This window comes from Lutra lutra, chromosome 8 (assembly GCF_902655055.1).
Source record: "Lutra lutra chromosome 8, mLutLut1.2, whole genome shotgun sequence".
NCBI lineage: Eukaryota > Metazoa > Chordata > Mammalia > Carnivora > Mustelidae > Lutra > Lutra lutra.
In genome coordinates this window covers 99,566,218-99,582,458 of record NC_062285.1, presented here as the reverse complement: position 1 = coordinate 99,582,458, position 16,241 = coordinate 99,566,218, and the positions used below count along the sequence as shown (strand labels likewise).

Sequence of the window (16,241 nt, the reverse complement as noted above, 5' to 3'; positions counted from 1 at the left end):
ATTTTAAAAAATGCCTGACATTTAGTAGATGCTCAAAGGTTCATTCTTTTCCTATATTTTATCTCATTTAACATTAATACAGCACACAAAAAATTAATTCAGATAAAAATGAAGAACTGGTCATTATTTTTCTTTTTTCTTAGTGCATTAGTACATGAACTGGGAATTAAAAAAGAGACATTTGTACTACCCTTAAAGTACTTAATATTCAAATATTCAAAATATTCAAAATAATATTTAATATTATTATATTCAAAATATAATATTCAAATTAATATTCAAAATAAAGTTCCTTAATGTGCTATGTGTTCAAAATCTGAATAAAATCATACTGTCTACTAATAGGACCTTTGGTGAAAAACTTATTTAAAAAATATAATGCATATACATAAACAGTATACTTAAAATTAGAACATATATTTTTCACCAACTGCTTATTTTTAATAAAGACTCTAAAAACTTTTCTAAACTTTGAAATAAAATTTCATAAAATAAAATTGAAAATAAAAACTACTAGAGTTCCCTTTTGTTAGCGTTTTCCTGAAGAGAAACCACGTTAAGCAAAATATTTTAATAAAATAATTCCTTATTAATTCATAGCGATTGAACTCAAGGTTACCTTTATATAGCTAAAATTTGAAATTTTAGAATATTTTATAAGTACATTTCTTTACTCAAAAGTTCACATGTACTAATTTGAACAAATACATTATTGCCTAGGATAAGAATTGTTGAACCTGCTTTAAAGAATATATGATTAACTTAAAATTAACACATTGTGAATATACAAATAGTATGCTAAACCCATTTTAGAAAACTTGAACTACTTTTCCTAAGTAGGTTAAACATTTTTCCTGCACCTTACTGATATTATTAAATTGTTCAAATAGCTTTTCTTGAAGATAAATTCTATCCCAATTTATATTCCAATTACAAAGTTTAAACCATATGGTTTTATTATACTTTCTAAATGTTACACATTTTTGTGAAACACAATTAAGTGCTGTGATACCAAACATTGAGAATTATCCTCAAGTACCATATACATTTTGAAAACCAGTGTACAAAAATAATGCACAATATTATCTATACCTAAAAATTTAGTTTCTCTTACATAGCAGGTAATTATTTTTCATGTCACCCTCACTCTGATTGGCTCATGATTTATGTTTGTTGCATTTACTGTGATGTGAATTCCTCCAGGCCTTTTTCTGCTCCTCCTTCCTTTCCCTTCACAGAGTGCTTTGTGAAATAAAATGTGCTCTATAAATATTTGTTTAATTAAATTGAATTTTGCCCTATATAATTAGCAGTGTCAAATGATAATAATCCAGCTATGATCTCTGGTAAAGGGAGGAAAAAATGTTTAGGAATCTTAATATCTCATTATATAAACTTTTACCATGTCTTTAAGAGGTATATGTGGTTACCTCTTGGTCATCCTGAGAATAATTGAGCTATTTTAGGTCTTCAATTCCTCAGGGGAAAAAAAAAATTCCTTAAAATTTTAACAGCCAGTGGATTTTAATTAAATACATCATTGTAGCTTTCTTCAGGAATTCCTATACTGCAGCTGCATAAACATTGCTTTTACACAATTTAGTCTGCATAACATTTTACTGAATATTATTTTCACTGATTTAGATGGAAACCATTTTATCTGTGGTCTGACCATCTGTTACTACAGTTAGAGGTTTACCAGAGAAATATGTATAAAAATAAAGCATATTATCAACTATGTTAAAGTCCTATTTAAACAGTGTTCACCAAAAGATCAAAAAAAGGAAACTATAATTAATGAACTATATGTTTTGTCACAATATCAGGCTGCTTATCCTGACTGAAGTGAATTGCTGATGAACATTCCATGCAGTTGTTTGACATCATGCCCATTAGAAACACAGACTTTACAAAATAATTTAATTAGTGTAGACCTATTTCATCACGTGTTTTGATGCTGTTTCTGGTATTTGGAAACTCTCCAACTCGTGCAATGGATAGAGGCATTTCAAAATGTCTTTCTAGTTTTGTCGTAGGAAGGTTCTACTGAAAAGCTAAGGTTATTGTGCCTGTTTCCCAGATAACAACTATGTAATTTTCAAGGTTCCTGTTGCTACTCCAAGCCTCAGTTTTCTCATCAGACTATCAGGGCTAATATAATTTATTATGTTAAACATAATAAGCAATAAAACAGCATTTGTAGAAGTTTTTCACAAATGGAATGCAATTTATAAGTATGTTATAATCTTAACCTTGTGAGATATCACAGTTATGTTTGTAAATAGCGCTTACACAAAAATCTCAGTCTTATGATATAAAGTTTCTTAGAAATAATATAAATCAAAGTCAGCTAAGTTCCAATTTAAAAAAGGTCCAATTAAAATCTTGGTTATTGAAACTCAGGAATCAACCTCACATTGTAGAAATTAACCTTAGAGGTCGTACTCGACTATTTTTTAAAAACATGAAGATTTTAAGAAAAGTTTAAGGGAAAATGTGTGAAAATGGGGAAAACCTTTTATTTATGTTACCTGGTGTTATTTAATATTTGGTATGGTAAACAATTTAGTCCTGTCTAATTGAAACCAACTTTTGTGTTGTATATATATATTGGCAGAGTAAAGATTTAAGCCTAGATATTGAACAATTTCAACAGTTTGTTATTTCATGCATATATAGGACTTGTAAAACATACAAAGAAGAGAAAAAAGATAAAACTCTATGTAGAAAATAGACTTTTATAACTACATTTTACAGAATATTCCAAGAGATATCATTGGTCATTTTATTATTTTGAAAATATTACTTATTTAAACAACTAAAAAACGTCAAAGCCTGATATAATCTTCAACATTGGAAAGGATAAATTATTGAAAAATATGTAGAACAGAAATTCCATCTCGATGCCATTGATACTACTATACCGTTGAACAGATATTCTATGAGGTATCAAACATTGCACATAATTACACATTTAGGATTTGACATCGTAGCTAAACCAGTTGTTCAAGGCCACTAAAATACTGAAAGAGGATTAAGATTTTTAACAGTGGGGAGGAAAAAAAGAACTCTTAAAGGCTTTCTAACTCAAATCTAGAAATGGAGATTTCACTCAAAAAGAATGTCACAACTACAAAGAATTTTCAATAATTCATGACACAAAATAAGACATCCACCTCTAATTTTTTTAATCTATTTACCTCAATTCCATGAATCCAAGGGTGATACGGTACATGTTTTGGACCTGCACTGCAGAGTGATATTTATTATTGTGATGTCTCAGAACTTGTCCCTAAAGGATTTTATATGCGATAAGCACTAGTTAAATTTCACGACTTCTGATCAGCAGAATGACTTTTAGATTTTCTACTATTACTATGTCTTACTAATACCACGCAGTGTCCTTAAAATTCATGTGTTTTAATTGAATGAAGTGCTGAAAATGTAAGGTATGAGTAATAGTTATTAGTTGCTAAAAAGATAAAATTCAGTTGTAGGTGATACTTGTTTGACGGATTAGGAAATTGCTCCTTTTTACAAGGACTCAAAATAAATCTATGGCTCCGGTTTCTAAAATACCTATTTTTTCCCCCAGTGCTCAGTGACTATTAGAATCTATTTCTCTCAATAATCTGCGAGAAGATTTGGAGGAGTGGAAAACCTCAGGACAATAAAAAGTGGTCCACAAACTTTTGGCTTGGGTCCAGTGGTTGTGTTGGTATTTTATAACAGCAAACTTAAAATATGTTCATTTTGGATCATCTAAGCAGTGTTTGGAGAGCTGGCCTACTGGGTGAGAATACCATTTAAAAGCACTTGTGTTACGTAACAGACAGCCATGGCAAGGGCTATTTAAAATTCCTAGGTAGAAGAGAGCTGTCAATGCCAAAGAAAAAGCTTTGCCCAAGGAAAAGAACTGTCCTCTGAATGGATGGCACGACTGGGATCCAAGGGTCGTTACATGGTATCAGACCTACTTGAGGTCCCGTCACTTAATGGAGGATTTGACTGACACAGACACAAAGACCAACACACACACACACACACACAGAAAGTTTTTAACCCTCTGGACCAGACAACATGAGATGGAAAAACAAACAAGATGGGAAAGAAACGTTTTCTCAGCACTGATAATTATTAAACGTGCATAATTGTTTTATGCAACAGGAAGTTTGACCAGAATGATGACAGAATCTGTATTTAGGATATGTTTCTGCCACTTTGGAGAATTAGAAGAATGCTTATACATAAATTTTGCTTGAATTCACTTTCATGTAGTAGAATAGACTGTTGTTCAGGAAGTAGATGAAAAAAAAAATCTGTAGAGTCGAGAAATTTAGTTAGGAAATGGTGGAGAGTGGTGAGATAAATTCTTTTCAGCCTTTTCAAAGTTTGCACAAGTTTATAAAAAGAGATAAAGTTTCTTTGATTGGAAGAGATTCTTTGCAGAAGTGCAGTGTACAACATACTATATACATATAGGGCTTCCCTCTGTACATATACATATGCATACACTATCTATACGCGTTTTTAAACGTGTAACAGCTTTAACTCGAAGAAAATGAGTTAGCTACACAGTCATCATTGCAAGACAAGCCAATTGCTGAAAGAAGTGATAATGATCACTTAAAGGGCTATTTCATTTCACCTCCCACATTGCCCAGGACTAAGAAGAGAATTCCTTTTCAGTTTTTCTTTCATTGCAACAATGATTGTCATAGATAATCTTTGTGCTTTTGTATAATGCCCATCCTGGATGTAACATATATACACATACGACATAGGACAGTTTAAGTAAGCATGCTGAACACAGGCAGGACCATACAACCATGCACAAAATATTCTGAATATGTTTTTCCAAACTGACGGCAACATCAGCATGCACCACTATCATATTTGGTCCTGTACAAAGAGGAATGTACAGCTGAGGCCATCATGGCTAGTGTCACTTGCAAGAGTTTCTTTAGAGAAGAACACCCAGTAGAGAAACAAAACAGAATGAATGAAACAAACCAAAAATTCCCCCAAAACCAAAAAAATAAATAAATAAAATTTTCCTCCCACACGTTAACGCTGAAAATCTGGCCATTTTCCACATAGCACATTTTCCTCATTCCATAGAAAGCAGGTCTTCTCCCAAAATTCGGAGTCGGATTGTTTATAAGAGAGAGTTTAGTGTCTCAGAGCTTTTCCTAACCATTGGAAAAGCTCATCTTGATAAAGCATTTTCCAGCGCACGTTGGCTTCCACGGTTTCCACAGCTCTCAAGAAAGAGGCAGCAGCTACTCCATCATAGTTCTTCATGAAGTTCTTCAGCTGGAAAGAAACAGTTTTGAATGGTAAATATGCATGCCTCAAACTCCTGTCTAACGTATGTAAACAAGACTGTATGAGAAACAAAGTGCCACAGCCACCACAGAAGGCATATTTAATACGGGAAGAAAGCTCTCTAACGAAATACAATATAACAAATTGTGCCCATTAAGTGTGGTATAGTATCTTTTGGAACCAGAAGGAAAAAAGAGTGGACATTACAGTTTCAAGAGCTCCAAATTCAGCTTCTTGTTTCCTAAGTAAATATTAAAACAGACATATTTATCTTTTCGTAATAGGTTGATGGGACTGTGGCCAAGGCTAGTTCTAATTATGAAGCACATCCAATGTCCAAATAGCCTCAAAAACTGAAGATAAGGATTAAAGTTCACTCTTTGTCGGTAGAGATCCAAATCTTCATCATCATCCCCAAATAAGTAGCATAAGGGGTTGACACTATCTTTAGCAGCAAAGGATTACCAGATATTGGGTGATGGGAAGAAAGTAACGATGCTATGAAAACTGGATGATTAATGACATTTCAGTTGCCCAAGAGACTCAGCTTAGAAAGAATGAAGGATAGTTAAATGTGGACTCATTTAGCTAGAGACTGAGCACTTAATTAAAATAAGTTACCATTTTAAGATATTTTGCTAATATTTTTCTGGATATAAGATTTTCTCTAGAGAGTTCACATATTCTGGGAATGCTCAGGGATTTGGTTTCAAGAGTCTTTCTAGCAGTGTTTCTTTCTGTTCGATATGTTAAGAAACTGGCAACCAACCAACAATCTCAATGCTAATAGGCAAATGTGAAAAATCAGCTTGCAACACAGAAACATTAGTGGTGTAATTAGTATGGGTGTGATTCATCATATGGTGGGTGCCACATGGAGGACATGCCAGGAGGGAAATGTAGTGCAGCAAGACTGACTCAGGGACAGGGGGAAGGGCGTTTAAAATGGACTTCTTAATACCTTTCTGAGTTAATCTAGAAAGTGGTTCATTGGTAGCTCGGTTTGTTTATGACAGTGTTACTTTGATTACATGATACCCATAGGTTTTCTCAAAGTTTTTCCTCCACTTTCCTACAAAGCCCCAATGCCCCGCCCCCCATGGCATTAGCAATGGATGACTTCATCGCAGAGCTATATCCTTTATAAGACTTCAAAATCCCTATGCTTTGATAACAAACATGTAAAATATCCAACATATAGCAAAAATTTATTGATGCTACCCTGAAAATTGGTTTGACATTTTACCAAATTTACACATGCTAAGAGGAAGAAGGGAAGACATGGGAATTTACTAAATGTCTTCAATATTCCAGGCACCGTGCCACACACATATGCCTGTAACAGGCACACATATATTAAAAGGAAATCTAATGGAAACACTGAATCATATTTTTAAACTTTAACTGATTAATCCAATAATTCATTTGTATTTATATGTTTGGATTCATTCAGTCTATATTCCTATAGCAACAAGTAATACTTCATGGTCTATGTCTTGAATTGTTTTATTACACAAATACGTATATCACAGCATACATGTATATATCACATATGTTCATTACAGTGGTATTCTTTACATAATATATGTCAATCAGGAAAAAATTATATTTGCTGCTCTTAAAATACATTCTGCATTATTACAGGCTTTCCTCGGAAGTACTAAATATGCCAGATAGTGATAAATGACCCACTGGCAACTTTGACTTTGTACAGCATGTTCTTGGCCCCTTGGTGGGAGACAGAGCAAGCCAGCCTGAACACTGGAAGTAAAACACTTAAGTCCTGCTCAAAGGCAAACTATGGGTTTGAATATGAATGTGTTATTGACACAAAGACAGTAGGTCAGATTATCTTGCAAGAGAACCATCAATAAAAAATGTAAGTGGTGGGTCCCCAGGGATTCATTTCTTAAATCACTATTTAAGTGCACTAAGTACTAGCCTCATGAGCTCAGAGAGCCTGAGGTGACTTGAATGAATCTTGGGAGTAGCTTATTCATCAGAACACATATGGCCCACTTTCCGTGGTTGACACAAATTGATTTTATGCCCAGATTCCTCTGCAGCTCTTCAGGCAAACATGTGGTCAGAGCAGCCATCTAACAGGTCCCGCGGTGTGTGATCATAGCACCTTCCAGACCCTTTGTCTGACTTTAGAGGGCACAGGGTAGATGGAAGACACTTGGCATTCCGGTTTGCTTATTTCTGCAGTTCTTTGGTAGATTTTCTGCTGTTATTAGCTTTTATTATTGTGTTTCCTAAATATTTATGCCATCTTCTGCTTTTACTTGAAAATGTTGCAAGTTTAGACATTTTTATAAAATAGCATTTAGTAAGATGTCAGAGTTGTTTGTGCTTCCTGTTCTTAGCATAAAATTTCTAGACATGTTTGTTAATTTCTCCATTAGAAGGCATTTTCACATTTAAAAAGAAACTCTGATTTTAGGGTACCCGAGACCCTAAACATCATAAAATAAATTATTTGTAGAGTAAATTGCAAAACATAATATACTCTCAGTAACCATATAAATGAATTGAATTAGCTATTGCCCTATTATGAGGTTTATATTTTCAACATTAAAACTGTAAATGGGATGTCTGTGATGCCCAGGATCTATGTTCCTCCACCACAGGGCTCCCGATGAGGTTCAAGAAGCAGAAAAAGGAGCGCTGGGGAGAACTGCCCAACAGACATCAGTATGAAAAACTGGCAAAGGGCTTCTGTCGCTCCCTCAGGTTGTACTTCCATTAGTTTAAAATTAAGGAAATAACACACTGTTTCATGGAGAAATAGTGTTCAAATTGCTAGAGCCTCGTAATTAGAAGGAAATTGCCAGTTTCAGGTACTAGAATGCAGTTTTGGGGAAGGGACCTTGCAACTACTCCTATTTCTCTACTGAATGCCCCTGGGTCTGATGGGGTCATTAACACCTCAGCTGAGTTTTCAGAATTCATAAAGATGCCGGTTCCCTTTTGATCTATATATACTCTTGAAAATAAGAATATTCCCGCATCCAAAGGGAGGGCATTGGGTTTTCTGCTTGTGAGGTTCATTGGTTATTAGAGGATGAGTCTGGAATTTCCTCACCTGCTTTATATTAATGGGCGTGGGAGGAGGGAGTAATTAGCAATACAAAGCAAACTCCCATCCTACTCTACAACAGTGGTTCCCAATCTTAAAGACAATGGTGAGGTAAGGAAAGTATGGAGAAGCCTCAGAGGGCAATTGTCAAACTAGAAAGTCAGCACAAGCCGCCGTGTCAGGAAGCGATTCCTAGCTCATGCCAGAGCCAGACGGTGTGAGGTTAGCTGCTGCGTAGATAATGGAATAAAAACCACAGTTTAGTTTCAGGTGTGAAACTGCACTTTTCATTACAAGGACATTTCAAGTGACAATTAAATCAAGTGGAAAAATATTAAAAATATGTGTGAAGTAAGTAAAACAAAACGGTCAACATACAATAAAGTCAAATGAATATCCATTTAAAAGATGTTTTCCCAGGGCCCGGGTATACCTGAAACAAGGAAAGTAGGAAAGACCTACAAGAGTTTGAGGGTGAAGAAAAGGAAGCGGGAACAGAAGTGAGGCAGCAGGAAAGGAGGCAAAGGCAGAGAATCCTGGGGAGAAGACAGGAGAAGGAAGGATGCTACAAGAGAGAAGGAGGAGGGGAAGGGAGGGTAGAAGAGATTTTTCACTTCTGTGTTCACTTCAATGGCTTCATGGGTTGTGACTAAATGAGTCTTTTACTCACTGATTGTTGAATGTAAAATCAAGAAATTAAAAATACTTCATTTAAATACAGAGAAAATTAGAAGCATTCATTTAATTGTTCTTTCATTGTTTCATATGGATACGAAAGGAGTCCTTCTCATTTAGCTTCCTTTATTAAAAAAATTTAGTAAAACATGGGCTGGGGCTTTCAGAACCAAATCCTTTAGGGTTGGGAACACACAGCAGGGATAAAAATTGAATTTCAAATCATTGCAATCAGAGACTTAGCTTAGCTTAGCTTGTCACGTGCAAGAATCCAAGTCCGTGCGTGTGGGATGATCGTACAACACCAGGCACTATTAGATGTGAAGGATAGTGCCAGGGTGATGCTTCTGGGGAAATGCTGCTGGATATGTTTAGCTCCGGGTCACAGCCCAGATATCCAATGAGTGAGAGCAGAGGAAGCCATGATTGTCAAAGCCAAATCTCAGCTATCCTTTGTAATGGAGTGAAGCAGCAGGAAAAAAGTAGATGGTCGAAGCCCAGCTCATCAGAATCATTTAAAAGGATCTAGGGGCACCTGGGTGGCTCAGTGGGTTAAGCCTCTGCCTTCGGCTCAGGTCATGATCCCAGGGTCCTGGGATCGAGCCCCACACCAGACTATCTGCTCAGCGGGGAGCCTACTTTCCCCTCTCTCTCTCTGTCTCCCTCTCTGCCTACTTGTGATCTCTGTCAAATAAATAAATAAAATCTTAAAAAAAAAAATCGTATCGGGATGCCTGGGTGGCTCAGTTGGCTAAGTGACTGCCTTCAGCTCAGGTCATGATCCTGGAGTCCCGGAATTGAGTCCCAAATTGGGCTCCCTGCTCAGCAGAGAGTCTGCTTCTCCCTCTGACCCTCCCACTTCTCATTCTCTCTCTCTCATTCTCTCTCTCTCTCAAATAAATAAATAAAATCTTTAAAAAATTTTTTTAAAGTATCTGTATGTTTTTCCTCCCTCCTACATATTTATCCCTCCCCATTTCACACCCCCCCTTCTACAAATGTGAGTTAAAGGCTAGGGGAAAAAAAAAAAGCTGGTTTAAATTTCCAGAGAAATAAACCAGGAAAAAAAAAAAAGGAAACATTAGATATACTCTAAACCAGACACTAGTCCTTAAAGAATTGTTTATTTTCTTTAATGAAATTCATGTATGATTAAATCAAGCAGAATTTTCAACAAACTATTAATCTCAATATATATTGCCAGATATATCCTCTTTCATACACTAAATTCATTCCATTGAACAGACTAGATAGCACGAAGCTTTATAATCACACCTGGTGATCCACACCCTGTAATCCGCCCGAACGTGAAGCAGGGAGACTCAAGTTCTATATCTTAACACAATCCTTGATCCTTTGTACCCAAATGCTGAGTCATTGTGACGGGATGGTTCTGTTATTTCTAGGATCCCAACCGGCGTTCACATCATCAACCCAGGAGCAGCGGATTGGATCAAAGATACTGGGAGTGGATTTGGAGTCCTGGAGTTTGAGAATCATTATATTCAAACACCTCTCGAAGGCATTTTATGTCTGTCTGTTCTTAGATTGTATTTACTTATTTGATAAAGAGAAAGCTAGCATTCACATGTGCGAGGGCACAGAGGGATGGGCAGAGGGGGAGGAAGAGGGACAAGTAGACTCTGCACTGAGTGCATTGAGCCCCAAGAGGGGATCTCAAAACTCTGAGATCATGACCCGAGCCCAAACCAAGAGTCAGATTCTCAACCGACTGAGCCACCTAGGTGCCCCCCCAAGGCATTTCATGTTTAATATAATAGAAATACCTTTGCAAATAATGAAGTAAGTCAAGTCTTTAGCATGAACGTGTGTTTTTTAAAGAAATGGATATGAGTCTGTCAGAAAAAAAGTGGTTAAAATAAATGTATAATTTTATATATTTATAAAAGAAAATCATTAGAACTCCTGTATTAAAATATTTACCTCTTTGAGTTCACCTTCAGTATTAAGAAATTCTGTAACTCCACTAATGAGTTTGGAATTCATAAATAATGCCTCTCCATACCTAGAAAGATTAAAAAAAAAAAAAAAAGTCTTGATGTTATATAAACAATAATTTAAGAAATCCTACTCTTCAGATTTTTTTTAAAGAATCCTTTTCAAGGGCACCATTTGACCAATGTTATCTTGTTGCCATTAAGATGTCAGACCATTTCAAGGTCATTTCTCCAGGGAGCTAGGGAAGTGCAAAGAGCTGTGACTGCAGAATAACATCAGATGCCACCTGGTTTGGCTCAAAATGTTTCAGGGAGGTCTATGTTGTAGTACATTAAAAAAAAAAAAAAAAGGAATCCTCTAAAATTAGATTTAGGAATTATTGTTATATTTTCGATCTAAGGCCTGAGGAAGAAATATTTTTAAAACTTTCAACTTTAAAGCAACCTAGTTCACTATAAGGAAAAAAAAAAAAAAAAAAAGGAAATCCTAACAAAAGAAAGAGGAGTATAAGACAAACTTGGGCATTAACAGTATGTCACACATATCCTTTGGTCTAGTCAGTCACAATTGACATTGGCATTCTCCTTTTTCATGCTTAGAAACTGAGCCAAATTCTTTGAAATGCTTCCCAAATATTAGTATGTTTTCATGTAGACATTAAATTGAAGTATTTAGTTGTTCACCTGGATTGCATAATCCTTGTGCCACAGACATAAATTCTTGACTCGTGACCCACAGTAAGGAGCAGTTTGTATTGGTGAGTTGGAAAGGTTTCTCATTTTATTGATTTATCTCTGTTGTGCTAAGGATACCTATCACAAACTACCATACTCTCAGAATTAAGATAAAAAAGATTCTGAGGTTTTGGAAGCAAAGGCTCAGCCCCCATTATAAGAGGTTTTCTAATTGTGGCACCTTTCTTTTAGGACTTGTTAAATTGACAATATCTCAAGCCTAACTGTCATACATGACCAGGGGGTATCTGTAGTTTTCCAAGTGTCTGGCTTGAGCAATTGGTGGATGGCCATAATATTTACTGAGGAAAGGAAGACAAGAGGATAATGATAGGTTTAACTTTGCAGGTACACCTCAGTAGGGGGGTCCAAACAGGCAACTGTGTATCATAGAGTGAAGCTTAGACAAAATGTTTGAGTAAGAGATCTAGATTTGGGAGCAATTAAAAGCAGGGAGAATCTGCAAAAGAAAGAGTACCTTGGACAGCACTTCCATGAACTCCAGTGTTTAAGGACTGCTAGAGCAGTAGAAGCTGATGAAGAATACAGTTCTATTTGTCAAGATTTTAAACATTTCCAAATCTCAACCTTTTTAGCTTTTGGTTAGCGACCATGGACTCTCAAGTGATACAAAATAAGCATAGTAGGAACCAAACATTTTTTGGTTGGGACTGAACTATACATGCCCACTATGCTGAACCCTGATAGACAAAACCACTCCCTACATAGACTGTGTATTGGCAGATATTTGACACTTTTTAAAGTGAAATGCTCCTATATATTAATTTCACCTTGTATCTGACTATTCACTATATTATAGTACATGAGAGCAAAGTAAGTTCTAATCTTCCAATCATTCCAATTTCTGAGCTGCAAATACAAGAAAGCTAATGTGTCTTCTAGGAATATCAGCACTTTCTGACGAAATATTTGTAGATAGAATTGTGTTTTAACAGGACACATCCATTCAAATGGAACCCTTTTTACAAGGGCAACTGAGAAAGGTCTATGTACCTTAAAAACATGAAGTTTACACACCAATTTTTAATAGACAGAACAAGAGGTCTGCTCACTTTTTGGGGACATTTAAGTTTGAGAACACGTAGCATCTACATGCTCTATAGTAAATTAAATTTTAAAATGCCATAGAGATTATCAGAGTAATAAATCAACATTTATTATAATATATTTAAATACATAATGAAACATTTTCTTAAAATGAGGCTGAAAAAGTCTCACCATGAAACAAGATGTCTCAGGAATGAGTTCTATTGAAACTAGGATTATACAATGATTCAAATGTTCCTTCTCTATATCTTGGTTTTATTTCAGGTGTTTTATGATATTTACATATAAAGAAAATTTTAAAACAATTCTTGCAGAGGTTAAATTTTCTTGTTATGTAATATAATAATTATATCTGATTCATAAAACATTTTTTCTATAACACATTCAGAATACAGTTGTATGATATTTCTTCAACCTTAGACAACTTAAAAGATTTTCCACAAATGTTGTACTGCTAAACATTTTTACTCCCACATTTCCATATATAATCACAGTCTTTAATCTTTATTACATGGATAATATTATAGAATCATTAAAATAATTCTGAGTTTCACAGGAGTGAAACTTGGCTCAACTTGGCTGACTATTTTAAAATCCAATTCTATTATCTGGACCTTAGTTTTAACACAAAAAGTTGGGTCTTTATCTCTACTATGTCACCTTTAATTTACTCACTCAGGTTTGAATGATTGAACTCTTATTCTACCTGGTATTTAATATCTTCCATTTATCTCTGAAAAACTTCCAGGCAAGGTCTCGGCCATGTGGATTTCGAGCGACATGGATTATCACATCAATTGCATCTTGATCTAACACCACCTCAGAATTCAGTGATAGATTTAAAAGCCTTTAAGGATAGAATTGTAGAAAAGCTTTTAGCCCAATAACTTAAAAATTTTTATAAAATTACAAAAATTACACGCATTAATTTGTCATATTCTTTAGAAGAACAGTCCTGTGAAAACTACCAATACAACTTATCAACAGAACAATTTTCTGTTTTTAAAAGGGGGAAGAGCAAATTCATAGCATTTTAATCAACTCATTAATTAAATTTTAAAAAATCTTGCTGGTGAAGAAATCACAAGTTTGTTCTGATGCTATCAACTCACTTAAAAAATCTTTAGAGTGAGAAACAAAGGTATTTCTTTCAATTCAATTAGCGTTAGTCATGTCAACATGGCAGTTTTCTTTAGCTGTAGAAAATATATCCTAGCGTAACTAGCTTATATTCAAGGAAATAAAATCAAGTTCAGTGTACTTTGATTAACTGAGAGTACTCTCATTACACAAATAAATTTAGAAAATTAATTGACTCACCTATTTAATAAGTTCCTGTCATCACTGCAAGTTAAGGCTTCCAATAATATTTTCTTCTCAGAAACTGCTGTAGTGGAGTGGAATTTCATCCATATGAATTCCCAAACATCCTCATCTAGTAGTGAAACTCCTGTACAGTAGACGATGTCTCTAACATTTAGTGGTATTCTAAAGAAGCAACCCATGGTGGTTTTCTGTTAATTAAATGCTTCATAGCATTGAAACTAAAGACAGATGTTGCTTTACTACAGTCAGTTTTTAAAAAGATGATTTTGTTAATCAGATTTTACCTGAAAGAGAATAATACTATATAGTAACAAGATTTTAAAAATTGGCACTTCAACGATGCAAAATAATGTATTTTGAATGCAAGTTTTGTTTCTATTCTTGAAAGTATATTTAAACCAAAGTCACAGGGTGCCTGGTGGCTCAGTGGGCTAAATGTCTGCCTTAGGCTCAGGTCATGATCTCAGGTCCTAGGATCCAGCCTGGCCTCAGGCTTCCTGCTCAGAGGGGAGCCTGCTTCTCCCTTTCCCTCTGCCACTCCCCCTGCTTGTGATCTCTCTCTCTCTCTGTCAAATAAATAAATAAAACCTTAAAAAGAGTCAGAATATAAAGGCTTAAAGAAACAATGCAAGCAGGATGCTTATAGTTCCACCAACATTAATACACTTATCAAAGATTTTGCTCTCATAATTAGTAGACCCAAGAATGGCAAGGAAGCACAGGTTGAAGAGACCAATTTGAATAAAACAAACATTTCTCCTAAAATCATGGACAGGTGTCCCTAAAATTATTTTTCTCAAATAGGCCTTCACATTGCAGAACCTAGAAGATTACTGATAGAGATAATAAACAGATAAAACATAAAGTAATAAATTTTGAGAAAAAAAATGTCTTTTTCTCTACATTTACAAAAGTGACTATAAAAATAGACTAAATTTTGGGGCGCCTGGGTGGCTCAGTGGATTAAAGCCTCTGCCTTCGGCTCAGGTCATGATCTCAGGGTCTTGGGATCGAGCCTTGCTTTGGGCTCTCTGCTAGGCAGGGAGCCTGCTTTCTCTTCTCTCTCTCTCTCTCTGCCTGCCTCTCTGCCTACTTGTGATCTCTGCCTGTCAAATAAATAAATAAAATCTTTAAAAAAAAATAGACTAAATTTTGACTTGGACTCCAAAATAAATATTATGGTGGGAAAGTGTGAGTGGATTTAATTACTCTTGACTATTTATAAGTTATAAATGCTCATGTTTACTCACCTAGCAATTTTCTACTAAATATTGTCCTCTCGAGTCTCAGTATATATGCCACATTTTAAAAAACTGACTTCTCTGAAAGAACACTAGAATACTTACAAAAAGTCAAAAAAATACATTCTGCTTTATGTCATATTCAGTGATCCACTATTTAAGTTTCTTACTTGTAACTTGAATGTGGCTGATAAGAGGTGTTTTTGTCTGGATAGCAAGATAAAAAACCCTCTCTTCTAAAGATTTAGTACCTTGACTGATGGTTAAAACACTGTTATGGTTGAAGGGCTATTTAGAAAACAGGAGGAAGTATCTGAATGACCACCGGGAAGATGCTTCATCTGGCTCTGTTAAGCAGCTACGGAGGACGTAGGACACTCAGAATATGGAGCATTGGGCTTCAGGATACCACATGCTGAGATTTGCTAGAAGAATCGTACAAAATTAATTGTTCCCAGAAATGCCTAAAACTATATTATTCTGTCTCTTCCTAGAAGTAAGTGATCTGGAGTGTTCGGACAAAAGTTACTTTAACCTTGCTGACTAAAGCTTTTTGTCTTTGCGATATTAGAAGGCAAGCACTCTGCTTGTTTTGTTTTAAACAAAAGAACACAGATATCAGCCCAGAGCTTCGGAAAACCAGCCCAGAGCTTCAGACAACATTGCTGCCACGTTTAATCATGGTAGATGCGATACAGGATTACAAATACGCCTCCATCTTTACTAAGGATAATAAGAAAATGAAGAAACTTCATTTTCTTTCTCTAAATCAACAGCTAGAAAGGAGGATGAGTCTTTTCTTTCAAATATTATAGATTACAGAGCAAA

At 35.2% G+C, this 16,241-nt stretch overlaps 1 protein-coding gene across 1 annotated transcript in view; it reads right to left on the bottom strand.

Annotated features, from left to right (window-relative positions):
• Window positions 1–2,724: 2,724 nt before the first annotated feature.
• Window positions 2,725–16,241, bottom strand: part of TRHDE (thyrotropin releasing hormone degrading enzyme) — a 372,234-nt gene continuing 358,717 nt past the window's right edge. Inside the window, exons 16-19 of the mRNA XM_047743059.1 lie at window positions 14,167–14,334; window positions 13,553–13,693; window positions 11,030–11,111; window positions 2,725–5,316 (exon numbers count right to left, since the gene is read on the bottom strand). Coding sequence (XP_047599015.1) covers window positions 5,173–5,316; window positions 11,030–11,111; window positions 13,553–13,693; window positions 14,167–14,334 — 535 coding nt within the window. The 3' untranslated portion in view covers window positions 2,725–5,172. The remainder of the gene's footprint in view (window positions 5,317–11,029; window positions 11,112–13,552; window positions 13,694–14,166; window positions 14,335–16,241) is intronic.